Source organism: Rhineura floridana, chromosome 8 (assembly GCF_030035675.1).
Source record: "Rhineura floridana isolate rRhiFlo1 chromosome 8, rRhiFlo1.hap2, whole genome shotgun sequence".
In the NCBI taxonomy this organism is placed as follows: domain Eukaryota; kingdom Metazoa; phylum Chordata; class Lepidosauria; order Squamata; family Rhineuridae; genus Rhineura; species Rhineura floridana.
This window is the reverse complement of record NC_084487.1, coordinates 121,606,623-121,633,918: the sequence shown is the minus strand read 5'-3', so window position 1 is coordinate 121,633,918 and position 27,296 is coordinate 121,606,623. Positions and strand designations below refer to the sequence as shown.

General features: G+C 41.4%; 1 protein-coding gene across 3 annotated transcripts in view; it reads right to left on the bottom strand.

Moving 5' to 3' along the window:
• Positions 1-27,296, bottom strand: part of SEMA3D (semaphorin 3D) — a 241,906-nt gene that overhangs the window by 20,681 nt on the left and 193,929 nt on the right. For all 3 annotated transcript variants that reach the window (XM_061582310.1, XM_061582313.1, XM_061582312.1), the window contains 6 exons: positions 14,921-15,143; positions 13,348-13,436; positions 10,421-10,462; positions 8,124-8,281; positions 6,067-6,131; positions 1,381-1,520 (listed from right to left, as the gene is read on the bottom strand). In XM_061582310.1, the coding sequence (XP_061438294.1) occupies positions 1,381-1,520; positions 6,067-6,131; positions 8,124-8,281; positions 10,421-10,462; positions 13,348-13,436; positions 14,921-15,143 (717 nt within the window). The remainder of the gene's footprint in view (positions 1-1,380; positions 1,521-6,066; positions 6,132-8,123; positions 8,282-10,420; positions 10,463-13,347; positions 13,437-14,920; positions 15,144-27,296) is intronic.

The window sequence follows — 27,296 nt, the reverse complement described above, 5'->3', positions numbered from 1 at the left end:
GGAGCCAAAGGGACCCTTCTGAGACCCACCTCCCAAAAAACTAACGGGATGACTTCCCGCAACCCGGGGCCAATACACCACTGTGTGTGAAATGTAAGAGACAGTTACTGGCTCAGTGTTATTGAGCAAGCTTAATAGGTGATGAACTGATTGTGTTATGTTCTAATGCATTCCAAAACATGTATTTTGAACCCTCGGTGTGTGAGTGGGGGAAAGCTTGGTGCGTATGTGTGTGTGTAATTTGAAGCAGAAGAATTAAGCACCCCTTGACCCATTGCGTCTCTCCTGAAAATCCTTGCAACTGCCTTTCTTTCTTAGAGCCCAATATTGTGTGTGTAACAAGCAGAGGTCTGAACACTCTAGGTTGGGGGGCGGGGAACCCATGGACCTCCATATGGGACTATAGCTCCCATTGTCCTTGACCATTGGCTATGATGGGTAGTGAGGATGAGAATATGGAGTCCCACAGCATCTGGAAGGTTCTGTACTAGTGCTGTAGGTACTAAACATTGACACAGAAATTGAAATCCAGAACTTTTCCAGGGGATCAATTTATAGTGCATGAATAGTAGAATTACCACTTATTTGCTTCACAGAATTTCAAGTTGTCTTATCTCAGGGGTGGTGTTCTATTGTAAAGATAGCTCACCTGTAAAAACCCCTTTGCCCTGAAGATTCACCAAAGTCTGACTCCGACCATTTTAGTAGCCAAGGAAATGGTGGTGTGAAGACTGAATACCTTTTTGTATGTGGTGTGTGTATATTACCTGACCTACATTTTGTGATGAGATGGGCTACACATTATGCTCATCATGTGAAAAATAGCCATCTGTAAGCCAGGTTCTGACTGCTCAGAGTTTTGTAGGCTCCCCTAGAGACAGGCAATGAAAGCTGAAGGGGATCAAAGACTGCTGCCCTGTTTCTGCTTCTGTTGTTTATCTGTGCTCATCTCTCTTTAAAGGTTAATTGTCTGTGCTTCTCTCACTCCCACCTCCTGGGGAAAATTAGTTGCAAGAGGAGATATAAGCATCGATAACTAATGAAATGAGAAAGATGGCCAGCAGCTCTGTGACTACTTCCAGTCTTTTTGCATGACTTGTTTGAGCCTGGCTTACACATAACTCCTGTGATGAACATAGTATGTAGCATGGATGGATAAATCTCAGTGTGTACACGCATAATATTAAAAGGAAAGTTGATAATTGTAGCAATTGTCCTCTTGGTCTTGATATTCCACTGTGATGTTATCAGAGCATTACCAAATATGTAAGCTCACGCAAGGAAAACTATAATATTTACTAATTCTATTAGCCCCTACCTTTGACCATGGAATTAGAAGTTCTCCAGAAAGAAAAGCCAGCCTTAATGACTGTGACTTACCTCTTCCCGGTGCTCTTCTCCAGACCGCTGAATAAACCACCTAATGGAAGCTTGCTGGGATTTTGGAATGCATTCCAGGAATGTTGAATTAAATTCAATGCCAAAAATCACCTTTTCATTGGTGGTTTCATGACTAATGCCTGGAACACAAACATGGTACAGAAGATTAACCCTGCCCTGATTTCTTAAAGCAATGGGAAAATATGACTGATGCAGAACATATGCTAGAGTGGCACATGAACTGTTAAGGAAAACAAAAGGTGTCTCAGTTTTAGTACACTATGGTTCAACTTGGCATAAGTCATTTATAACAATGCCATTTATGTCTGAACTGGTCACTTCCTTTCAATTAAACCACTGATGGAATAAGAATTTGATCTTCTTTTGCATTTAATAAGAGCAATACGACATGTGAGAAGGATCTTGGAATTGTCATTGATCACAAGCTGAATATGAGCCAACAGTGTGATGTGGCTGCAAAAAAGGCAAATGGTATATTAGGCTGCATTAACAGAAGTATAGTTTCCAAATCAAGTGAAGTATTAGTCTATTCAGCACTGGTTAGGCCTCATCTTGATTACTGCATCCAGTTCTGATCTCCGTACTTCAAGAAGGATGCAGACAAACTGGAACAGGTTCAGAGGAGGGTAACAAGGATGATCAGGGGACTGGAAACAAAGCCCTATGAGGAGAGACTGAAAGAACTGGGCATGTTTAGCCTGGAGAAGAAAAGACTGAGGGGAGATACAATAGCACTCTTCAAGTACATGAAAGGTTGTCACATAGAGGAGGGCTGGGATCTCTTCTCGATCGTCCCAGAGTGCAGGACAAGGAATAAGGGGTTCAAGTTGCAGGAAGCCAGATTTCAACTGGACATCAGGAAAAACTTCCTTTTAGAGCCATACAATAATGGAATCGATTACCTAGAGAGGTAGTGGGCTCTCCGACACTGGAGGCATTCAAGAGGCAGCTGGACAGCCATCTGTTGGGAATGCTTTGATTTGGTTTCCTGCATTGAACAGGGGGTTGGACTTGATGGCCTTATAGGCCCCTTCCAACTCTACTATTCTATGATTCTATAAGAGTAGGAACAGTGAAGATATAGTGACATTGCTGGCTGGCTACTAGCTATAACAGGGGCTCAACAGAAAGATAGCTAGAGACTTCCTTAGTAGTCTGCACACCAACTCCACCACCTAACCCCAAGGAATAGCAACCCCAGGTACCCTCACCCCCTCACAAAACTCCCCAGTGCTGATGGGTGTTGCTCGCCTGATGCTGTCCCATGTTGCATGAATGCCTCACAGCTGCTAGCAATAGTCAGTCAGTCGGTCGGTTGCCTGCCTGCCTGCCTGCCTTGCCTGCCGCCATCGGCCTCACTCACTCTACGCCTCGCCCATGCAGCACCAATACTACTCATCACGCAGTGTATTCTGCAGTGCCACCTCTCTGTGGCTAAGCAAACTGCAGCGTGACGGCATTTTACATTTGTATCTATATAGGAAGAAGCATAAGCAATAAATAAATGCAAGCCTTTTTTTCAGCCTGTGCCATTCAAGGAGCAACTAAGGCCACTTGGAGAAGGGATATACTATGAACACAGAGCAGGAGTGTCCGGCAGAACTCTCAAGGGGGATTCAGGTCCAGGCTGCAAAACTGAAGGAGCGGGGAAGGCTTTTTCATCAGAGTATGAATGTAGAGATTCAGAGCATTGAGAGTGATTGGAATCAGGTTACCCACAAAGGTACTCAGGTTGCCTTGAGTACCGTTTGACAGAATGACAGAACATAACTAGAAATAATGAATAAGCTAAACTTAGATTACATCAGGAACATCAACCTGCTATCATGGTATGAAAGCAACCCAGAATGAGTACAATGTTTGATATGTTTTTTTCTTGACCTTCTACCTTGTTCTTCCTCCAAGAACTCCCAATGGTTTGCATGGTGTTGTAAGATTGGGAGTTTGGAAAGGTCAGTGTTAACAGAGCCAGAAGGACTGCTGGATAGTCAGTGGCAAAGTTGCCAGGAACATCTTCTGTTACGGAAATTATAGGTATGTGGCCCAGGAAGGCTAGGAAATGGATGCCTTCTTCATCCTGATTCTACCCAGAGGCAAGGAACAAACTAGATGTGAATGGGAAACAATGAAATCATATTGGGAGACAAGCAGCAGTTAAGCTTTGAGTGTAACAAGAGGCAGATAGTTAGTTTTTGAAAGTGCCTTTTCTGGAGGAGGGCTGCCTCTCTTTAGAGCTGATGTGGGGGAGTGGATATGTTTGTCTTTTGGGCTGTTGAAGCTGTGCCTCCACCAATGCTCCACTTGTATATTTTTGTAAACTGAAATATTGCAATAAAAATGTGACCAGTTTCCAGTGACCTCCTTCCAAAGTAAAGCAAACCTGGGTAAGTGCTTTTTACCTGGACCTTCTCACCACTTGGGGAAAGTGAGACAGGCAAAATAATATGTTTCCTAGATGACTCCCATCCAGGCAGCTTATAAAGCCATACCTGTACACATGACTTCACAAGTCTCTGGATCAAGGCAAAGGTTAGCAAAACTGCACCCATGTATAGTCAGGAACAAAATCTGTAGCATGCAATACATCCAAGATTGCTCTCATACCAGGAATTCAATTCCCAGAGAACTGCATGGTGCTTTATTCTATGACAACCCCTGGCAGTTTACAGAACAAAGATAATTGGTTTATTGCAGAAAAGTGGCTTCTTATCCTTGTATTTCCTTGAGACACTTCTCAAATGAGCAGTATAGAAAGCTACAGCCTTCCTTAACCCTATCTGTGCCTTGGTCCATTTGATTGCTCTTAAATTCAGTTTACAGCAGAAACGAAACGAACAGCATTTGAAAGCGGTTGCTCTTCCTGGATCAACTATTAAACCAAATATGAAAAAAAAACCTATTGTTTTGTTTAAGAAGGGAAAACAAAAATATCCTGCTGAACACTTAAAATCTTATGTTATGCTGTCACAGAAATTTCAGCTTCACCACAAGACTGAATATAGAGAATGCATATTGTAATACAACTGTACCAGTTGCCAGGGGAGCAAGCCAGACTATTTGGCAAGCTCGCTGATGGCTATGTTTGTGGGAGACAGTAGTCTGTTGTCAAGAAGGGAATTGTTTAATTAGCAGGGAAGAATTAGAAGATCTGGATAGCCTGATAGCTGGAACTAAGATTCTAGATCTTTCTCAAATAGTTGCTCTGTGGGGAAAAGCCAAAGGAATGGAAAAAGTGTGCTTCCTCATTTTTCCTCAGGGGCATTCTGCTTACTTGGCTCCCTTGTCTAAGTAGACCTCCTGCATGGGTTTGGAAAGTTGTGGCATTCCTCTCACATTCAGCTATCGTACTTATATAGACACAACTTTACTCTTCTCTCCAAGTACATTTCTGCCAGAATTATTCCTTCTTAGTGTCTCTTGCAGGGTTGCAGATAGTCTAACTAGTTAATTGTTACTTCAGGTATACAGCAAGAATGCTAAAACCATCAGGCATACCAGCTTTTGGGGGCACTGGCCCCCAGGTTGCTTCCCAGACTTCCAGATTGTATACCTCTGTTAACGATTTCTTCTTCTGATGATGCCATAAGAAAGGAATATTGAGTACTCTGCCTGCAAAGCTATTCTGTGCTTTTCCTGTACTTCTGGGTTGTCTTCAGATCACATCACTTCACAAGATCCAGCACATGCACAGACCCCCGTTTCACCAAGAGCAACCTCACTATTATTATTTATTACCACAGTCCTATATAGAGAGGAAAGGGTAAATTAATTCTCAAGAGACAACTGTAAGTTTTCTCAGTCTATCAGTACCTGAAATTTGAGGACACTGCTTACAGATCCTCAATGCACACAAGCACTGTGCTTGGCATCTGTTAAGTAATGGAAGCCGGTGCTCAACCCAGAGGTGCTATGATTCAGACCTTCAATTTAAGAAGTAATGACAAAGAAGAGAGAATCTCTGAGCACATAGAGAATGCCCTTTGCTCTACACAAAGTCACAGCACCCTAGTTACACTTCTGATATCTGAACACAACCTGTGTAGGGCAGAGGAGGCCATCTCTTCCAGGCAGGCCTGATCATCAAAACTGTTTTTTTTAAAAAAATAACTAGCCATTACTTATGGCAGGGGTGGGAAACCTCCAGCCTCTGGCCAATCATGGTCCCCCAGGAGGTCCATTTTCCCCAAACCATGTCTGCCCATCCACCAGCTGTCATCACTAGTGAGGGTGTACGTTTGAAGGCACACTCCCATCTGCCCATCAGCTGATGGGGCAATTGCAGCACACCTTCAATCTGCTCCACATAGAGGGGGGTGATTGGTGGCACACTTCCATCCTGGACAGATCAGAGTGCACTTTCAATCACCTCTGTATTTGAAAGACCTGTGGTTTGCTTTGAAGTCCCAAAAATTGGGACTTCAAAGGGAAGCATCACTGACATCACAATGACTTCAGGTGATTGACAGGTGGGTGGCCCTGCCCACCTGTTAATTTTGGCCCACCAGGGGTTGGGGAGATGAAGATCCAGCCCTCTGGCCAGAAAAGATTCTCTGCCCCTGACTAATGTCAAGGATTATGGCTGTCCCAACTTTCATATTCTCATAAACCCAGTCTTGGCCCTCCCTCTCCCCCTAACTTTTTGGAGAAAAATATGCAAATACTTACTATCTTCAACATCCCAGCACTGGGTAATTGGGTCTCCATATTTGACATCTTGCCTCCTTGCACGTCTAGAAAAATAATGATCAATAAGACATTTTGAAATTATGCCTACTGATTTCAGAAATGGCATGGAGCTCAGCAGCAGTTCACATCTCAACACTCCTTACTTGGTGAATGTAACATCAAATGACAGCAGGCACTAGGGCTGGTGCCAGACATGCCAGGGCCCTTGGGCACTAGCTTGCACCAGGCCTCGGCATGCGTGCACGCTCACACAAACATGCACACTCACATCCACATGTGCACCTACCTGTCTCTCATAGGGAGGGAGCTTCTTCCGCCCACCCATTTGCTGGCTCCGTCTCTCCTGTCTTTTGCGGCTGCGCAGGCTGCTATGTATGTGCATCATTACCATCAAACAAGATGGCGCTGGAGGCTTTAGCCCCTTAGGAAAACGTTGGCCGCCATCTTGGTTAATGGCAGTCCTGTGTGGGCATCCTCAAAAGACAGGAGAGATGGGTAGGTGGAGCCAGAGAACGGGCAGGCAGAAGAAGTTCCCTCCCTGCAATCGCAGAAAAGGAGCGCTACTCCTCCCCACCCTATCGAGAGGCCCCTCGGGGGCCTCTGTGGCTCCAGGGACCCTCAGCCAGGGCCCGATCTGGCCACCCTTTGGGACTGGCCCTGGCAGGCACATATGAATGAGCCATCACAGAGAGCTTTCATCATTTCCTTTCTTTCCAATGTTCAGCCTGTGAAGGCCACTGCTTCTCTAACCAAATCACCACCATCGAGGCACAACAGGGAGTTGGCAGCAGCAGGCTTGGGGGCACAACAAGCTTTGCAGAAGTACAAAAGATCATTGGGGGGACCCTAAAGGAGAGGGAAACCTGAAAAATAGCCCAATGAGGCCTGAATGTGCTACTGAATGCTGACTTGTTGGTGGAAAAAATACTCCAGAAATCTGGGATGAGGGGAAGAGAAATGGAATGGATTGGCTGGAATCTTGGACTGCACTCCAACAGCTTATTTCAGATCCCACTTGTATCTCCTGATGCCAAGTCAAAAACAGTACCTTTCAATGGAGGCAGGCCACATACTGGGCTGAACCAAACTAGGCATTACATGGGACATCCAGCTACTGGGTGGGTGGGATTGGATTGGGGCTGTGGCACTGGAGGATTAGATGATAGGACTTTCCCCTCTCTGTGACTAATAACAACTGTTTTAGGGAGACATTTTGGATAGGGAAATGGCATGGGAGAAAAGGGTTACCCCCTTTCCAATCCCAGTTGCTTTTAGGCAAAGAAAGAGTTGTTGATTTGTTGCCTTAGGAGCTAATAGCTGGAGTCCCTTCCAGAAGTTAAGCTAATGGTCAGTCATCCTTCTGGGAGGGAGCATGCCTTTCTCCCCACCCTCCTCCCCTGGCTGGAGATGATGTGTTCAAGGTATGTGTGTGTGTGTGTGTGAAAGAGGAAGAAAAGGGACTGGCAGCTGAAGCTGGAGCTGGAATGAAGCTTACACTCTGCAAATAATCCAAAGCTATGTCTTTAGTGCACCCCCCTCCCAAACCTAAAGGCAAAGCGGGATCTTTTGGTGTATTAATGCTGGGAGCCTTCCCTCTAATGCTCAGCCTGCATGTATGTGAAAATAAAGCTTATCTCAAAGAAATGCCAGTTACCTTCATTCTAAGGAAGTCAAACCCAAGGTATGCACTGGGACCTGTGAAATCTTTCATTGCTCAGAGTTTGGGGAGCATGTAACAGTATTCAGATATTCCTCCTGCTAGCATCATGGAAAATCAGTCTAGGAACCAGCAGGGAAGATGATGGCAAAAATCAGTGGGATCCTCAAAAGCCTTTCAGTCCTGGAAAATCCCCAATACCCTCCATTGCTGATACCACCCTTGGACTCCTCTCGTGTAGCCTAGGGCTTCACATGTTAAACTGACAATGTCAGAAGGAGTAGCTCTGCATTAGTTTCTGTGCTATTGGGGGTCACTTAAAGACCAGCTCTTAGATACTCATGGGGAGGTCTGTCAAGGTAGGTGTGGCTTTATTTACCTTTTAGATGTTGGCATGTATCTGGAGCATGAATTTCCATCCCAAGCACAATATGGGTCTCTGGCAAGGCAACAGTCTGCACAAGCCTTCCCATATGTATGACATCTGTGCAATGAGAGCTGAGCCAATCCATCTCTGGAACCAATGTACAATTGTTGCTGAAAATCAGGCAAGGCAAATGAATTAGAAGCATTCGATGAGCAATTTTTCCCTTTTGGTCTCTATTCCTTTTAATAATGTTTTTCATTTTTTAATTAAAATCTTTGACATTTTTATACAATGCCTACAAATCTATGCAGCAAATGCAATTTATGTTCCAGTAGTCGATGAACAAAATGTATTTATCTAAGTAATATCTTTGTATTTAATCTCTATATATTTAGAACAGGGTCTATTAAGTTTGTCTATACCAAAACTCTTCTCACCCAGCCTGATATAGATGTCAAACATCTTTTTCCAGTAGGTTCTAAGAAAAATCCTAGCTGCAGCTAACCTATTTCCAAATAGGCATAACATTTGATTATTGATTTATTTAAATTTGTACTCAACTCTGTCTCAAAAATCCAGGGCAGGAAACATAATGAAAACTATATATATATTTAAAAAATGTTTTAAAGCATCCACTACTAAGGAGTTCCATAATAACATATCAGTTCACAGACAGATGTGAGCTATGGACCTGACTGTAGCCAGAGAGAGTATTGCATTAAAACTAGTGCTGTGCCAAAAATGGCTTCCATTTCGAACTATTCCACATAAATCAATAACAAACAGAATTGCATTGGAAAATTATCAGACAAGTGTAAAAAGTTTAGTGAAATTCTCCTGGGTGGAGTCAGTGTGAATTTTTTTTGTTTTGGTTACTTTTGAGGTGGCCAAGGGGTGTCTGTCAGTGTCCCTTCATTCATTCTGCAAATCCTCTCTTTGGTGGTCTGCACTCTGCAGCCTTCCTGGATTCACATGCTTCAAGAGAACCTCATGATGACCTTGGCTGGGCTTTTCTGTAAGCACAGAAGGCAGGCAGATGCCTACTGTGCACCTGACAACTATTTGTTATCATTTTTAAAAAAGTGAATAATGTTTACTTTAAAAGAAATCATTAGATGAACACTATGTCTGTAGAAATATATGTATTTTAAAAAAAGTAACAGGGAATACCCCCTTATGAGGCAGTTTCCCAGTCAGTGACTCTTCTGAATATTTTCTTGGGAGGGTCCAATATATTCATTACTGAACAGGTAGCAATATTTCTGAATGTAGTAATATCTCTTAGACATTCAATGATTGTTAGCTCTTAATTGTCACCTTTGCTCTTTTGATTTTGTGATTATGTATTTATAGAGTTTTATACTCTTTAATAGTTGGTTGACCACAATAAAAAGGTTGTCTTTGGTTTGAGAAATTAAGGGAAGTAACAAGGGCTTCCATTAAAAACAAAATCTCAGGAGATTGGTAGCCAGCCTCCTCAACTTCTCAGACTTCAGTCAAAGCCCAGGGGAAGATGCCATATGGTAACTCCTCCCATGGGGCTTTTTCAGATCAGGAAGTGTAGGCACCAACCACCTCTACCTTGCAACAATAAAATAAACTCAACCTTGCAGCCACCAACATTCTAAAAAAAAACACCCTTAAGTGTCCTGTGAATGTGGCAGAAAAATGGAAACATCTTTAATGGGGAAGAAAACATTTGGGAAATTGGAAGACAGGCTTTGGCACAACACTACCTGAAACAGATCTGTGCCAGAAAAATCTATATAAATAGGATTATTTTCATGAACTCTATTCAATACTGACTACAGCAAGTTTCCTGTACAGCCAACAACTGAAAATCCCAATTCAGAGGAAGTTAGTTTTGGTTCCATTATGCTGCAATCCTTATCACACTTACTAACAGGTAACCCCCAAGGAACACAATGGGACCTACTTCCAAGTTAGCATGCACAGGACTATGTTATAAAATAATTTGATTTCAAAGGTACTTCAGTGTTACTGATGTCTGCACTGGGACTAGTAGATCTAAGATAATAGAACCAACATGACTTAAACCCATTTTTTCCCTTTCTTTTAATAAATATAGGGATGTATTTAGGATCAAACTAGATATTCTGAGATGGAATACATGTGGTTAGGGAAGATAGGAAGTGGTGTAACAATATTTGTTCTTTTCAATAAAAAATGAAAATTAAATAACTGTAGAAAATACTGTTAGATACTGTCTTTTTAAAGGGCTGGTATAATAATCTCCAGTAATGTCCTGGAATGCAAGTAATTTGCAGATGCTAAAATTACTAAATTACCTGCTTTGGAGACATCTCCATAGTCAAAATAGGTGACTGATGCTGAAAAGGAATAGGAGAAACAATGAAGATACACACTGAATATTTCTTGCATTTACACTGAAGACTACACTCTTATCGGGATCTGACATTTGACACTATGAGCTGCAGCCAAAATCCCTTGCAATTTTACTTAAGCCTTTGAAAAACAGTGCTTCCCTAGAAACCTACATATTTTGAGACTTTGAGTCTGGAGTGAATTTCACCTGATAGGAACAGAAGCCAATCTGTCTTCCCAGAGAAGGAAACGAAGTGTATTTTTGGGACATGAGTTAATTTTGCAAGCGAGTTAAAGTCACTCACTAGACTTTATGGCTCAGTGGGGATTTGGACCCAAGTATTCATGTCTTAACCATTATACTACAATGCCTCTAATGGATCAACTGTAATGGATCAACTACAGCACTTAAGGCCAATCTTTCTGGCAAATGAGCCAAAAGGGAAGTATCGGAGAGTGGCTCTCTTGCATATTGCATAATACATATCAGTCCTCAGTGTCTTGCAGTGGTTTTCCTTCTAATCCACTGAGGGTGAGCAGGCAGGAAGACAGTGCTGGAAAGGCAGGAAAGAGTAACACATTGCCAACAGTCTCTCCTGCTCCTGTTCAGGAGAGGCAAAAATGCAATCCATCCATGACACAAGCTGTCCACCCGTAAACCAGGGTGTGCATCTATGCAGGGCGATTCTTGCATTCTCTTTCCTCATCTGTCAGTCCGAGGGACCATGGGTTGATTAGGCACCCAGACAGTCAGTACAAGTATGGGTTCCTAAAGTATTTGTCATCTTCTGGTTTGTATTTGCAATGCTTTATGATACTTGTAAACAGCTTACATATTTTTTCTAAACATGTTAAGCGGTATATAAATTATCTAAATAAACAATAAGGGAACAAGTGATGAAGGTGTGAGAAATCTCATACGTAACTTATTATATAGGGATACTCTTCCTATGCCTCCTGTTTACTATGAAGTGCAAGCAGGCAGAACCTCTTGAGCAGATAAACTCTTTGGTAGGATTCTTACATGCATATACACCCCTTGATCATTTGTTTGTTATTTCTCTGTTTGTTAGAACTGCATCTTAGTCTTTCTTCAAAGTGGTCATAGAATCATAGAATAGTAGAGTTGGAAGGGGCCTATAAGGCCATCAACTCTTCATACCTGATGGAATTTTGCGGTCTGTTTTCTGCTTTCATTAGAATTTGTATTTCTGACTGAGGAGACATTGTGTAGATTTTTAATCTTTGATGAACAACAGGATCAGATTCTTGAGGATCAACATAAGACTTAAGGAATATGTTGGTCAGAATACTTTATTTAGGCTATCTGCAATCCCATGAAATAGATTAGGATGAGAGACAAGTGCAGTCAGATTACTCAAGGAGCTTCGGAGCAGTGCAAGGACTTGAGTTTCTCATGACCAAGAATCTCAGTTGAGGGAATGCAAGCTGAACATATGAAGCGCTTCCATGAAAAGCAATTAAGAACATAAAAAGACACTGCTGGATCAGGCCAGTGGCCATTCTAGTAGCCATTCCAGCATTCTGTTTTCACAGTGGCCAACCAGATGCCTATAGAATTGTGCTGGAAGGCAGGAATGGACTGGAGTGAGGATCAGAAGGAGCAGCTCAAGTCTTTTCTGTGCACTCCTGTCTTTGGATGATGGCATACTACCTGGGGAAAATTGAGTTGGACATGGTGTCAAGTACATGCTCTGTCTCTGATGCTTGTTCAGTGATCACCCATTCAAAAATACAAACCATCACTTCCAGTCACTCTTCAGGGTTGTGAGAACTATCTTTTTTAGGAATGGGGTGGTGGGGGTGGGGAATAACTATTTCCTCAAGGCAAACCGTGAAGATGACTGCAAATGGGACTGCATTGGTTGAAGGCAAGAAAGCACCCACCACCTGCCTACTGGTCATCTGAGCTGGCTCTTGGAAACACCAACATCAAATTATGTCACTCTTGCAGCTTTGTAAGAATATAAACAAACTACAGTTACTTTTCCCTTTTTTTCTGTAAGTAAAAATATGTAAAATTTATAACGTGGAGGAACATCTGCTGAGCTAATAGCCCTGTTTGGTATTAAATCTGATATGGCGCCTTTCCCTTTGACGTGATGTTGCAAGTATGCAGCAAATTGGTACATGCTCGGAAATTCCTGATTACTTGGCAGCCTGCTGAGCACTCTTGATATTTTCAAAGTGATATTTATAATTGGTGTCCATGGCAGCAGAAAGATGACATTGGGAGCTTTGAAACAAGGAGTATTCCATCGCTATAGTCAAGGTATCAAATGCACATGGGGAAATTTACTTGGCGAAAATATTTTTTCCACAGAGGTTTAGGACAAGGGCATCATACCTGATTTCAAAGCTACTTAAATTGTGGGGAGGCAAAAGGTTTGATCTAAAGCTGACTTTCTAAGAATCGTGACACAAGTGCATGGCAAATATATCAAGAACATCTAATTACATCATAGTTGTTGGCAAAGGAACTTTCTTGATCAACAGCCCAGAGCAAAAACTGCTATTTTGGGATTGTGCCTTTCCCCGCTCATCCCCAGTTTGATCTTGACACTAATATAGATGTTTTGCCTAAGCAGGAACCTCCAAATTCACTTCAAATTTCACTTCAGTGGCAATTCTGTCGTAAGCATTTGGAGTTTCTTTTCCCTTAATACAGTTCATATATCATTTTTTTTAAAAAAAACTTTGGTAAATCCTAGGTTTTTGTTTATGTGGTTTATTTTCTTTACTTATTCACGAGGAACCCAAAATGAAAATCCACCCCAATAATTCTTTTTCATGAAAGTAATTTTGAAGACTGAAATCCATTGAGTTTCACTTTCCTTAAACTGTACTTGAATGATGCTTGTGATCTTACCTTGAATATCTGCAGCTCTTCCAGGACCACCTCCTCCATGTCTCGCTTCTCCTTGTTTATGCTCAACACTTTCAGTACGGTTCCTACATCTAAACGAAAGGAACATAGCTGAGAATCAATGGCTTATTTCAGATTTTACATTAATATTTTCCACCTTCTTTAGATATGGCAACCGACTTGGAGGTGCCACTGAGCACAAGAGTCCTGTGTTGAGTTCTCTCTCTCCACAATTTTTTAGGCACACTCATGCTGTGATGTCATTGCTTCATGCATTTCATTTTGTCTGTATTACTGACTGCTGCTGGATGGGAAACAAGACAGTAGATCTCTCTAAATGTTAAAAAAAGAGAGAATTTGATACAGGATTGCCATATTTCCACACTGGATGCACTAGCAGAGCCCCATGTGAAATTCCATGTTTACTTGACCACCCTTAAATAGTCACAAGCTCTATTAATGCATCCTGTGTGGAAATATCTGTCTCGGTGTATATCTTTATTCTGGAAACCATGGTAATTTCATCATGGAGAATCTATACAAGATGTGCACTCAAACAAATTTCACCAAGTCAAATTAAGTCCACAGCATACAGAGTCATTGAATTAGCTTTTGGGAAATCATTTTCATTTGTCCATTTGTGAAATGAAGAGAGTAAACTATGATCTAACTCACAAGAATGTTAGAATTTTGGTCATGAAGATGGGAACAGACATATAATTAATTTAGTTCAGATTTCCCCAGGCATTGGAATCAATTATCCTATATGATTTTTTAAAAAATATCCCTTCTCACCATGTTATATTCCAAGGCTACACATGGGGCATATATATGGCAGTGATTAAACAAAGATCCTGGAACTGAGTGACTGGGAAATGAGGCTGGACAAAAGTCTTTCTGAATTGAATCATTCATTGCAAGCAGTTTACACCACTGCGGAATTTTCTCTTTGGGCTAAACTGATTGTTCCTACAATCTTATTCCATGATGTTTAAAACCCATAGTAAGTTAAAAAAAAAAAGGACACTGATAGTGCAATCCAATGCACAGAAGTAAGCACTACAGGCAGAGAATGTTGCTTCTCGCTTGACTTTCCACAGTACAGGTTTTAAATTTGTTAAAAATTATGTATGTCATGCTTCACTTAGGAAGCTCAATTTTCAACAATTTATATACTGCAGGTAGTACTCTTCTCTCTGTTGAAATTCTGGACTGCCACCTACTGATTATATTTTGCATTATAACCTGGAAAAAACTATTGCAATGAAGAGCAAACCTGAAGAATGAAAGCTAGTTCACTCATACAGACATATGTTTTCAACCATGTGCTAACTGTGGTTGTTTGCCTCAACCCCAATTAAAGTCCCAAAGGTACTGTGCAATATTTATTTAGTTCTCTGAGCTACATCCTGCCATTGAAAGACATACATTGGGATGTATCAGCAAGACCTGTTTATCACTTTGCAAGCAGAGAGTCTGGGGAGCTGAGGAAACTGAATTAACCAATATATATGGTATCTTACAGGAACATGGAACTATATATGGGAAATAAAGGAGAAAATTAGATACATCTTACCTGTCCCTAAGAACATGACATCATATTGGCCATCTTCAGCCATGACACGATCCACCACAATCTGAGTCAGCCTGTAGTCCACATTGATTTGAGTAAACACAGGTGCCCTGGTCACTGGGTAGACTGATTTATACATCACTGGATGACGCTTTATGAAGCTAATGACATCATCAGGAAAATCTCTGGTGGACTTGATTGATGGGTCATATGTTTTGCTGGGACACTGAACAATAAATACATGAGAGAAGAGCCGTGAAGCTTTAGCTGCCTATAGGCTACGAAATATCTATTAGCCTGGATGTCTATACTGAGTAAAAATCAGCTACAGGTAGGGATGGGGAGAAATTCAACTGAGGTCACATTTAAAGCTGAATCTATCAAATTCAAACTTTTTGAAACAATAGGAGAACTGGAACACAGCCATCCTTCAAAATTTGCACTTACCCGAATTTTGCAATGCAGTTTTCCAAACCAACCAATGTTTACAATTAATGCATGTATTAGTGGAAAATGTGCATAAAAATTGATGTTTTAATGAAAATAGCATACAAAAATGCATGGTATCAGGTGAAATTGCTTGCAAAAATATGTACATAGTCAAAACTGCATACCGTTTTAGGAGAAATTCACACTAAAATGCTAAAGAATTTTCATGTGGATTTTTTCAAAAAAAAATGCAAATTGCTGCAGAAATATGGAGAAATGAATTTGGAAACTGAGAAACTGAGATAACCTAAGCTGATTGATTCTCTATTCCTTATCTACAGGCAATCAGGCAGAGAAAGTTTAGAAAGATCACTTCATCTTCAAAAGCAATGGGTCTTCAACTACTGGATCAGCACTAGGGATGGAAAGATCGATCAATTTCATTTCTTTCAGTTTCCAATCTTAAATTCAGTTCTCCACATTTTTGCAGCAATTTAAGATTTCCTCATGAAAATTCTTCAGCATCTTAGTGTGAATTTCTCCCAATATGCACATTTGTGTAGGCAGTTTTGACTAATGTACACATTTTTGCATGCAGTTTCTTGCCATATAATACATCTTTGTATGTTATTTTCACTCATATATTCATTTATATGCATGCTTTCCCCTAACATATGTATTTTTGTAAACATTGTTTGGTTGGTGAACTGCGTTTAACATTCAAGTAACTGTGAAGTTCAAAGGATTGCCATGTTTTGGTTCTCATATTGTTTTGGAAAGTGAGAATTTGATAGATTAGGCTTGAAATGTGAACTGGATGGAATTTCTCGCCCCACCCTAGTCAGGACACACAATAAAATAATACACCAACCTAAGGTTGCACCAGTGGCACTACCATCATTTTCATTGTTTTTTTCAGTCTCCTTAAGAGGAGAATGAGTGAGAAAGACAGACTAAGAGGGGAAAAAGAGAAAGGAAGTGAGAGAAGAAAAGAGAGGGATAGGGGAAAAAAAGAAAACAGAGAAAGATGGACATATACAGTCCAAACTTTAAAAGTGGGTCCCATGCTAAAGGTTAGTCCTAGTATGGAAAAAAATCAACAGTGTCATCCCATACACATCTACTCAAAAGTAAATCCAATTAAGTTCAATGTGACTTATGCCCAGGAAGTTTGTCCAGGATTGCTGCCTAAAGTTGCAATGCTATATCAACTAACTGGGAGTATGCCCCACTGAATTAAGTGGAACTTATTTCTGAGCAGCGATATACATGACTGATTACATTATAAAAGAGCTGTCTTAAGCTACAAATGAGTAACACAGGTATCTGTGGGCAGATTGATAAAAACACCTTTGACAAATTTACACTGACTTATGTGCAAGGCTGCCTTCATATATTTCACTATAGTTTTCTTGTAATTTAACTAATTTTTCATTAAAAACATTTCTTCCTGTACTTTTAACTAACATGTAGGTGAATCTGTAAATTTTCTCTGTTTCTCCTTTTTCCAGCTTTAAGTTCCACAAATAAAAGTCGTCATGAAAATTCATTAGCATTTATGCAAATTTCTTCTTATATAAACGTTTTGTATGCAATTTCACATACACAGTTTTGCAAAGCACTTTTATTTAATATAATGCATTTTTGTATGGTATTTTCTTGGCTGCAGGACTTCAAAATTCAAAAAAATGCAAACTTCGAAGGATGATCTCACACAGTTTCAGAAAGTGTGAATTAGATAGATTTATCTTTAAATGCAAACTGAATCTAATATATCTCCCATCCCTACTAACATGTCATTTCTTGTATCACTATCTCATTTCTTTCCTTGATATTTTAAAAACGTTTGGAGTCTTTGATCGAGATGTTACTTTGGGCGCACCCTCTCAGATACTGGAAAAATCTCAGCTGATACTCAGTATTCGACCTGCATTCAAGTCACATGTGAAACTGGGACTGCAGTCTTGTTTTCACAGTCACTTTTATCAGACTAAGGTCATCACAAACCATGCCTACCACATAATCTGTTTCACATGTTAAATGCTCCCTACTATTGCTTCTTCATGTGTGATCATCACGATTTACCCTTCTAGCTGAAAGGCTAGGGGGAAAAAAACAATGGCACAGATTAGATGTTACCATGTGGAATGCCCATTCCCAAGGCCTATTTCTCATGTAAAACTGATGAGTTAAAATATTATTTTGGCTATATCACATTAAATTAATTCACTAATAAGCAAAAAACCTTGCGGTTTAAGAACGTACCAATAGCCCACAGCTATTTCTATCAAACTTTAAAAAGTAGGGAAATTGGGCAGCTATAGTGAATGCACCAGGGGAGCAGGAGACCTGACCTCCTCTCTGAGATATTGTACTGCCCTACAAATTGGTCAAAATGCAAACACCATTTGGGTTAAGTTAATATGGGAAATGGGTCCTTATATCCACAAATCAGTTGGCAATAAGCTACATAGAGGGAAATGACAACATACCCTGTAAGGACTGGAGTATACAAACATTTTTAGTTGCCTCTTTTATAAGGATGCAGCAGTTTATATGTGTGATGTTACCAGAGAAATGTGGGATTATGAAATCCACAGGAAAGCCTTCCGATGCTTACTTCTAAGTAACTGAGGCTGCAGTCCTATTACACACTTACTGGACTTACTTCTGAGTAGACATATATAGGATGGCACTGTGACCGCTCTTTAAATAAGTTTGTATATCACTATCACCAAGCAGAGCTAAAACAATGTGAATTAGGGTCCCCCTCCCATTACAGAATTAATCACACTGGAATTCTGTTAGCATTTCAAGGATGTTACTCTGGCACTGAAGGTAGACAATGTTTAGAACCTGGCTGCTATATAATAATAATAATAATAATAATAATAATATCCTGCCCTTCCCAGCTAAATATATGTACATTTCAGCCCCAATTGTCCAGCAGATCTGAATTTAGTCAAGACAGATGTTCACTGTGCTTCTTAACTGCATTTTTTCAATAGTTAATAGACACTGCCCTCCGGAGGTTGTTACAGGAAAGGTAGTAATGCTCTGATGAAGTGGACACAAAAGCTTATGCCATAATAAAATGTGTTGTCCTTTATGGTGCCAGGAGACTGTTTCTTTTGCATCAACAAAAGAGTAACATATTAAAATAATATTAAAACATACACAGACATCTTGCATTAAGTCCTCTTATCCAGACTCTTGAGTGACATAAAATCTGTTTATGGTGGAAGACGTCTAGCTGGAACTGTGGCAACATATACAGTAAAATGTAAAGGGGGGGAGGGACTGTAGCCAGCATGTGAAATAATGCATTCATTTATTTTTATTTCTTTGGGCCATAGGCCATAATAATAATAATGTAGCATCATAGAAAATTATATCAAAAGGGGGTTGGTTAGTGAAGGGGGTTGGTTAGTGAAGTATAAAAGCAAATTTATAGTCTAAAACATGACCACTGGAAAGGACATTGAAGGCACTGCAGCTGCCATTAGCTATTTCAATGTGGCTTCCTTGCCTCTGTTACTGCGTAGACAGAAAGTCCATTTTTTCAGGTATTATACTGGTCTACCTAACTAATAATCAATATTGGTTACACCTGCAAAGATGGACTATCTATTCAGTTTCAAATGGTGTTATATATGTGTGTGTGAGTGTGAGTGTAGGGGGAAGAGGGGCATTTAAGCTTCTACTTTAGATTCTTAAAAATTAAATTCAAGAGGTGATTCTATGTACACATACATACTTAAATTTTCTATTAGCTTGATACAAACGTGATAAAGTCACAGTCAAAGTTGCCTATCCCTCCCAAAAATGCCAATGTCTGAAAATAAAAAAGCCAAAGAATCAGAATGACAAATGAAGAGAGGGTAGTAAGACAAGTAGCCAAGACTTTGTGGCAGAGTGCACGTGTAGCGAGTGAAGGGGCACAACATGTTTGACTAGCAGTGGGCATTATCTGCTTTATTTGACTCCTACAGTTCCGATGATAGAATTAGGTTTGCGCATTCATATGTCAAAGGGCCACACACTGTGACCATTTGCACAAGGCAAGAAATGCACAGATATGGCTGCAGTTTTTTCAACACTCACGAAAACCACAGAGTCCCAGTCCCAGCTATTCCTCATTCAGACACGCAAAAGGAATTTACAGTCAAGCTTCCACCATACATTATGCACATGATTAATGGCAAGCACGGCCTAACCCCTGCCCCAGTCTCCAGCATCACACATATCCTACCCTCTACATTGCTTGCATCAGTTGCCCCTCTACCCTGATATCATGTATGTCATTGTTCCCATGTCTGAACGTCCATGCATTGTGTGTGGATACCTCTAAAGGGGTGCCTAGCTATGAGTAGGTGAATACATTTAGGCACTTCATGCAATCAAAACATGCACTATTTTAAAGATTAAAATAGTGCTGGGCAGCCTCCCCAGGCTCTGATTCAAATGAGTCCGTTTGGGCCTCCACACCCTTGCTACCACCAACCCTTCTGCTTTCTCAACCTTGTGAGAAAGGAAAGCAGCAGGGAGGCCTTTCTGCAGTGGAGACCTCAGGCTTAAAGCCCAAATGCTCCTGAAACCATGCACAGTAGTGTCTACCAATTCTTGGCAGCATTAGGAACTATGGCACTCCATGCATGACTTGTGGAAAGGGGCAACGTGGACACAAAGTTTCTTTCCTGCCCCTCGTGTGTCGAGGGATAACTTCTGCAGTAGGGAACCTTCTCTTCACACGTAGGTTCTCCGATCAAGTTAGAAGCCTGCAAGGCCAGAGGTCTAAATCGCATGGAAAGCCAACATAAAATCGAAAAAGCTGTACGCTGCAGAAGTTAACATTGGATGGAGCAGGAGGAACTGTGCTATCTCTGAAGAATGGCTGAGTGTATTTGTATCTTGGTGCCTCTTTGTGCAACCGGCACTTAGAGGGCTTCAATTGTCCTTGCTTCCCAGAGTCATTGGGTGCTCCTGTGATCACCCAGGTGTTAAGCCTGAGGCTTCTGCTGCCATGAGCATTCCAGCCTGTGTTTCCTCACAAACATAGTTTGGGAAAGGTGTGTGTGTGTGTGTGTGTGGGGAGTAATGGTGGCTGAATTTGGTGGTGCTAAATTGACTTGGATTCTATGTAAAGAATCTTTGGAAGGCAAAAAAGAGGGTTGCAAATACTGCAGTTTCTTAGCAGCTAAACCTTTTCCCTCTACTGATATATCCTGGAATCGTATCAGCTAGAAAGCTATGGATTGCCTTTTACAGTCACAAGATTGCTGTCTGATAATGGAACAATGTTGCTGCAAAGAAGGCAAAAGCAATTCCTTCTAGGATTATTAAACAAAGCAGTTACAGTTCTGCTACAGGACACACTCATATTGGATAGAGGGCTTGATGACGGTCATCCATGGTCCAGAAAAATAAATGTAAATTGGATGATGTCACATATGTCTATGGTACAATCCTTTAATATTTCCATTTCAAAGATGCACAAGTAAGGGTGAAAGATAATCTTGTGCTATGTGTACCAGTGGATAAAGGGACAGCAGAGAATGGGACCGTGGTCTCCTTAATATAAGTACAATTTATGCTACAGAATGCTTGAACTCACATGATACCAGGAAATGAGAACTTGATTTATGACATGAAATTAACTGAGCGTTGTGCTATGCAGTTTAGGGGATAGAGAAGGTGAAAAAAAGACACCTTCATTCAGAATCCCCTGGCTCTTCAACATCCCATTAAAAGTACACAACATTCATACAACATCCAGAAATCCTTCCCCACCCAGCTGATGAGTACTACCCCTTTAAAATAATTATTATAGCTAAATATGGACCATAATGCTGAAACCACCTTTATATGGTCCCAGTGGATATGAACGGTTCCAGAATTTTAGCCTTAATCTTCCCATATTAACTAGATAATCCCCATATTTCCTGCCAGGTGGAGCTGTAACATAATCTGTGAAAGAGGAGCTGCACATATCTAACAAACAGACAATTTATAATGTGTTTAAGATGCTTCTTTTAAGTTTGCAGATTCCCTTTGTGACGCAGAGTTTTTAAACAGAGACAAGAGCTAATCAACTCTAAGCACATTCTTCCAATACCAAATATGCCATTTGGAAGATATCTCAAATTTAAACTTTGTTAGGAACTCACGGTTTTGGACAAACTTCAGCACTTAAGATCTGGCACTGATCAGAGAGCATTATGCATGCTAATACTAAGCCAGGAACTGGACCGAATCATCCTAGTTATTCGTGTCCATTTTTAATACCCAGATGAGTGCAAGAGTAGCCTAAAGGCGCTTACGTAATTCTATGGCAGGGCGCCACTTCACTAAGTACAGGCAGGGATTCAATACTTGATAATTCAGAAACCTATCTCTGATAGGATCTGGAAATTGTATAATTCTACCAGCTGCAACTAGTATCTGTCTGATTACATTTATACTCACCCAATCTTTACAATACAACAATGTTCCATTTTACTGTAAGAGAACTGACATTAACTGAGAGTCTAGGCTGGTTTAGACAATTTTCAAAATTAGTAGTGTGGTATAGACATGTAAATGCACCTTCCCATTCTCCCCACCAGGCACACTTATCCCACTGCTGAGATGTCCAGCTATGGGTGAAACTTATGCATAGAGCATAAATAGAAATGCACAGAGGTCCAAACCTCACAACTGAATACTGGACTGTAGGTGAGAAATCTATTTGTAGTTTGGGTCTACATGGGTTGAATTTTACTTATATTGGCCTATAACCCATACTACACCCACACATAGACATCTGTAGTTTGAGAAGGGATGGGCCTGCCCAATGGGTAGAGCGAGAAGGTGCACCCTCATTGCCCCATTATGTATAGCCTCTCCCCTATAGGTAAATCAACAAAAGTAGCCTATAGTGAAAGGTGAATCATTGGAGAGCCAGGATTTGAACCCAACCCCAAATTTTAAACACTTCAAAGTAAACCCCATTGAAATAAATGGGGCTTGAAACATATTTTCAAATTAATTTTAGAACTGAAATGTGAGATTCCCAGTCTCAAGACCAACATCCAATTATGGTGTACGATAGGGGTAGCCAATGAGGCATCCTCCAGACGTTGCAGACCACAATTCCAGTAAGACCCAGCCAGAGTAGCCAACGGTCAGAGAAGATGGGAAATGTAGTCCACATCTGGAGGGCACCATGTTGGCTACTCCTCACATACAGTGATGTAAGAAATGTCTCCAAACAGAGAAAGTCAGTAGAACCTATACAAATACACAATGAGGGGCTTATATCAGTACAGACTGCTTTTGAACTTCCAAAATGAAGCATTGTTACAAATGGGTTCCACCCACAGCCTGGCCCTCCCCTGCCATATTTTTCTTTCATGGAGATTTCTATGGAGATAGGGCATTTTTTATTTTCCTGAGCACCAGTTTATTCAGTTAGCTGAAGTAACAACTGAAACAGCATGGGGGGGTGAAATGGAGTGAACCCTTCTGCAGTGCCACACCATTTCCACCACATGAGAAAGGTCTCATCCATGAAATTACTTCCCCTCAAAAAATGTTTGTGTATATCTCTGTGTGTGAAAATCACAGCAATTGGTCCTCCACGTGACTGAACATTCATGTGGAGGGCCTTGTTTATGGTTTATGTTTGTGTGTGTGTAGGGCAGGAGGGAGGTTCTGTTGCTCCTCGATCACACTCTTTCAGCGCCACTTGTGACTGAATGTATAAACCAGAGCACAATTATCTCACCACAGAAAGAAAGTTCTTTCTGAGTTGTTCTCCTCACTTTGAAATTGCTTAAGTCTTGGAATTGATCCTATAATAAAAACACGCCCAAATGTGAAGAGTGGTCAGGGACTATTACATCAAAATCCAATCTTCTGTAAACAAGTTTTTACTTCTCTTTTGGATTCAGAGAAGAGCAAACTTGCTCTGTTCAGAGATCAAAAGAGGGACAGAGTTGTATATCTGCAACACTTAACTATCCTCAAAACACAAAAGGCTACCACAGATGCCCGTCCCGACCATTACATTTCCCACCATCGTCAGCCCAAGGGCTCTGGCGATGATGGCCCTTTGAAGCCATGCCAGGGAAGACCTGGCACGGCTTCAAAAAACCCCATACCTTCGGTGCGACGTGGCCACATGCGCCTGTCGCGTAGGGGGCAGAGCAGGGTGGCTATTTAAGCCCTGCTCCATCTCCCCCTGGCCTCTTTTTGGCCTCACGCGACACCCACCCACCCTCCCCCCTTCAGGGCAGTAGAGGTATAACTGGTCGCTTCGGGGCCAAGTAGACATTTTTAGCTCACCAGCCTTCGTTTGTTGGCAAGTTTTTTTGCCTACCCTGCACTGTTCTCCTAATTTGGCTGATTTGCTCAACTTTATTTGGCTTAATTTGATTTGGCTGATTTGTTGCCTGGCCTTGTAGTTTAATCTGTAAATACGTTATTTGGTCACGTTTGGTGGATAGGTGCGGAATTTCACAAGGTAGGGTTTGGTTACCACCCTTAGGCACCCTTCAAGGTGATCGGTGGGTTCTGAGGCCTGCCTTCCAGGTTGTGCGGCCAGTTGGCAGGATAAGGCTCACCTTTGGGGCTAACCGGTAACACCCACTCAGAGGTTGTGCGGCCCTGAAGGGGTGGTGGAGCAGGAAGACCTCCCTAGCCACCCTGCGGGGATTGGGCTTGGCTCACCCCTTTTCCCATAGCAGGATGCCCTCGCCCGATGGGGGATGAGATAAATTCCACACTTGTCTCTGCAGATCATTATACTATGCAATCAAGCATGTAATTGGCTTTATTCAATAAAAGTGGCCCTTGATTTACCCACACCTCATCTTGTCTTCCCTCTTCATTTCCCGGCTATGTGCTGCAAACTGCTGCCTGAAAACTCTTTAGTTTCCTTAAAACAAAAAACTTAAGAACACTTGATATAATGTTTAATATTACAATGCATCAAAGAACATAAGAGAGCCTGCTGGATCAGGTCAACAGCACATTCAGTCCAAGATCCTGCTCTCACAGTAATCAACCAGATTCTTATAGAAGCCCACAAGTAGGGCATGAACAGAACTTGTGATATACAGAATAGATGCAAACATTCATTATCTGGATAGATAATTGAGTGAGAGTATGAAAGGGAAGCAGAGCACAGGGATTTTGTGTCCATATGCAGATGTTGTTGTATTCCAACTCCCATCAGCCCCAGCCAGCACTGCCAGTGGTCAGGGATGATGAGACTTGTAGTCCAACAATATGCAAAGGTTCTCCACCCCTAATTTGCGCAACTGGTTGCACACTACAGTCAAGGTGCAACCACTGCTTCAGTTAGACACTTAACTTCTGGAGACTTGTAAGAGAGCAGCGCATGTGTATGCATCCCCCGACATCACTCAAAAAGATGAAAGAGATAACAGAAAACAGGGATTGTCCCTGGTAAACAGGGACCATAGGAGCAGTCTTTGGACCAGGACCAGGAAAACATAACTGCTGGGAACAATTATACCGTTACAGTTGGCAAGGCTAACTTTCTCAACAGCCAGCACTTGACAGTCACACAGTTTATTCAGAACAAGGGAATGAAATATGTAGTTTCTTTCTTCTCCACCCAAGCAGCCACTGCCTTTCTAGTCACTAAGTACCAGCTGTTAAAACCAGTTCCCTCCACCCAGAGTGACAGAATGAATTCTGTGAGTTCAAGTGCGTTTTCTAAATGACAATGGTGACGTACTTGAGGAGTGTGAAAGGTGGCAGCAATGCAAGCCAGTGAGGAAGCCTCCCCTGTCCCCGCCCCACTCCCCTCAGCAGACTGAGTTCATGTCCTGGAGAATGTCAGGAGTGAATGTGAGAATGGGAATCTCCTCTTCGGCCCTAGTGGGCTTTAGTGTGCATCATCCATTGCCAAATACCGATCTCAGAGGAGCACAGGGAAGTGACACTATTGGTCAGGCATGACTAGTGCTATGAACATCAGCAATGTTGAATCAGAGGAAAGAGAAGGACAAGAAAAGCCCTGAAGGATAAAGCCAAGCAACATGTAGTCCATTTTACCCTTTTCTTGTGGGGAAGGTGCTTCAATCCCTTGATCAAAGTCCAAGTCCTTGATAATTTAGATAGCTCTTTTCTGCACCTTTTCCATCTCTGTTACGAATATATATGGCCAACTAGAACTAAACACAGTCTTCTGAATGCAGTCACACAATAGAGTAATATAATAGCATTATGATTCTGGTTGCTTTATTTTCAACCCATTTCTTAATATGTTCATACAGAGGTACACATAGTTGATAATGTCACTTAGTTATCCAAGATTGGGGGCGACATACATATTATATTATTCATGCTTTTTTTAAAAAAAATGTGCTTAAGCTGACTACTTCTGTTTTGAAGGAAAAGCCGCCACATGGAGACCCAATCCAGAACATGTTTAAACTCTTAACTGGGTCCCATAACAGTTCACTACTCAAATTCACTTCTCCAGCTGCTATTTGCCTCCAAAGTGCTATTTGCAGCAAACTAGCACCTTTGGGGGTAAAAAGCAGCTAGAAGACAGCACAGGGCCCCAATCTCCATTGGGAGTAGGGTTGCCAGGTCGGAAGCATCCCAAAACCTGAGATGTCATGGGGCGGGCCCTAGTGATGTCATGGGGCGGGCCCTAGTGATGTCATGGGGTGGGCCCTAGTGATGTCATGGGGTGGGCCCTAGTGACATCACGGGGCGGGCCCTAGTGACATCATAAAGCATGATACATTAAGTATCAACAACAGTTGCTTGGAGCATACCATTCAAACAACAAAAAATGCCTTTCCTGTCCAAAACACCTTCTCTCGACTTCTGTGCAAGAACGCAGTAAATTCTTTGCAAACTTCAATAGATGGACACCTAGGGATATTGGGAGGGGTGTGTGAAGAGAGAGAGAGAGAGAGAGAGAGAGAGAGAGAGAGAGAGAGAGAGAGAGAGAGAGAGAGAGAGAGGTTCTCTCAAGGACAGATCTGTCCTGTTTACTAGCCGCCCTGGGCTCCTGCTGGGAAGAAGGGCAGGATATTATAATAATAATAATAATAATAATAATAATAAATGAACATTAACACTAGCTCCACCAAATAATATAAATTAATGAATTATTTCAATCACTCATTGCATCTTAGAGGAATACAGGAGCATGAAATATGGTCTATCCAGATAATAAATCCAACAAATACCTAGAAGTTCAGATTTGATGAAGATCAAAGTACTGCAGGAATTATTTTAGGTAACTGTGATAATCCTTAGGAGAAATAGTTCTTGCACTATACACACCACGTTGTACATTCCCATTACCCTCTGATTAAGCCAATAACATTTTTCTAAATCCTGTGATGTTAAAATCTAAAGCACTCCTATAAAATTTTACATTTTATAAATGATATATTATAGATTAATTACAGAACTTCTGAAATATATTTTCCTTATGCTGGAAGCACTAGTTAGTCTCATTTAAAAACCCCTCCACTGTTTACATTTTCTAGGTTTATTCACTCTCCCACACAAGCTTCTTATTTTAAAATGTGTTGTCCTGGAGTGCTCCAAGCACTAGAGGCCTAAACCCAAGTATGGAACACATCTCTTCTAGTCTAGCACCAGAAAGCACACCAGCGCAGTTGTTCCACAGAGTCTACAAACCTATAATAATTATAGATATGCCATGCATTAATTAGTGCATGGTGTGTGCACATCACCAGCGGCATCTTAAGGCAAAAGGAGGGGCCATGTACCTGAGCCTCAGTGTATGAGGTGCAGTCAATGAAGGGGGGGCATAGGGAGCTGCCTGCCACCAAGTCAAACCATTGGGTACATCTATCTCTGTACTGCCTACACTGACTGGCAGCAGCTCTCCTGCGTTTCAGGCAGGGAGTCTTCCCAAGCCCCACCTGGAGATGAACCTGGGACCTTCCAC